General features: G+C 52.7%; 1 protein-coding gene across 1 annotated transcript in view; it reads left to right on the top strand.

Annotated features, from left to right (window-relative positions):
* Positions 1-722, top strand: part of LOC104405981 (G-protein coupled receptor 12-like) — a 965-nt gene extending 243 nt beyond the window's left edge. The window contains 1 exon segment of the mRNA XM_010014832.1: positions 1-722. This exon segment is cut by the window's left edge and continues 195 nt beyond it. Coding sequence (XP_010013134.1) covers positions 1-722 — 722 coding nt within the window.
* The last annotated feature ends 433 nt before the right edge of the window (positions 723-1,155 follow it).

The following is a 1,155-nucleotide window of genomic DNA, read 5'->3' as shown; positions in this document are numbered from 1 at the left end:
TGGGCTTGATCCTGCATTTTGTCTTTGTCTACTTCATCCCGTCGGAGGTGATCAGCCTGCTCACCATGGGGCTCCTGGTCACCTCCTTCATAGCCAGCGTCAGCAGCTTGCTGACCATCACCATCGACCGCTACCTGTCTCTCTACAGTGCCCTGACCTACTACTCAGAGACGACAGTCACCAGGACTTACATCATGTTGATCCTCACCTGGGGAGCCTCCATTTGCTATGGGCTCCTGCCCATCATGGGCTGGAACTGCCTGAAGGAGCCCTCCACCTGCAGCATCGTCAAGCCCTTGACGAAGAACCACCTCATCATCCTCTCGGTCTCCTTCTTCATGGTATTTGCGGTGATGCTGCAGCTCTATGTGCAGATCTGTAAGATCATCTGCCACCATGCCCACCAGATTGCCGTCCAGAGACACTTCCTGGCCACTTCCCACTATGTCACCACCCGAAAGGGCATCGCCACCTTGGCCATCATCCTGGGCACCTTTGCCTCGTGCTGGCTGCCCTTTGCCATCTACTGTCTGCTGGGGGATTACAGCTACCCGGCCCTCTACACCTACGCCACCCTCCTCCCCGCCACCTACAACTCCATGATCAACCCCGTCATTTACGCCTTCAGGAACCAGGAGATCCAGAGAGTGCTGTGGACCGTGTGCTGCGGGTGCTTCTCCTCCACCATGCCTTTCCGCTCCTGCTCCCCCAGCGATGTCTGACACACCCCAGCCCTTTTATCCCCCTTTTCATCCCCAGAGCTCTTGGAATCCAGCAGCTCTCCCCAGCCCCAGCCCCATCCTTTTGGGCACAACCCCTTCTCCTCCTCTATTTCCCCACTTTTTGAGTTTACAAGAGAGAAAAGCATATTTTTTAGTCATGATATAATCTATATTTATGGGGGAGGGGAATCCTCATATTTTCTTTACATCTTTTGATGATGCTTTATTTTTCTAAGGGGGGACATTCATTCACCTCTATTTTTACAGCCTCGTTCTCTACATCAGAGAGTTAATCTATTTTGTACATTAGGGGAAGGGGGGAACGCACTCGCCGGAGGAGGGACTCAAACCCACCCCTCCTCCCATCCATCCGCTTATTTATTAGCTTTAATTAGCATCTAATATGATTTGAACGCCTCCCTCCTGCCGGCTC

Source organism: Nestor notabilis, unplaced genomic scaffold (genome assembly GCF_000696875.1).
Source record: "Nestor notabilis isolate BGI_N333 unplaced genomic scaffold, ASM69687v1 scaffold19995, whole genome shotgun sequence".
NCBI classification, from domain to species: domain Eukaryota; kingdom Metazoa; phylum Chordata; class Aves; order Psittaciformes; family Psittacidae; genus Nestor; species Nestor notabilis.
The sequence above is the reverse complement of the archived record's forward strand: the minus strand, read 5'-3'. Positions and strand labels throughout refer to the sequence as shown.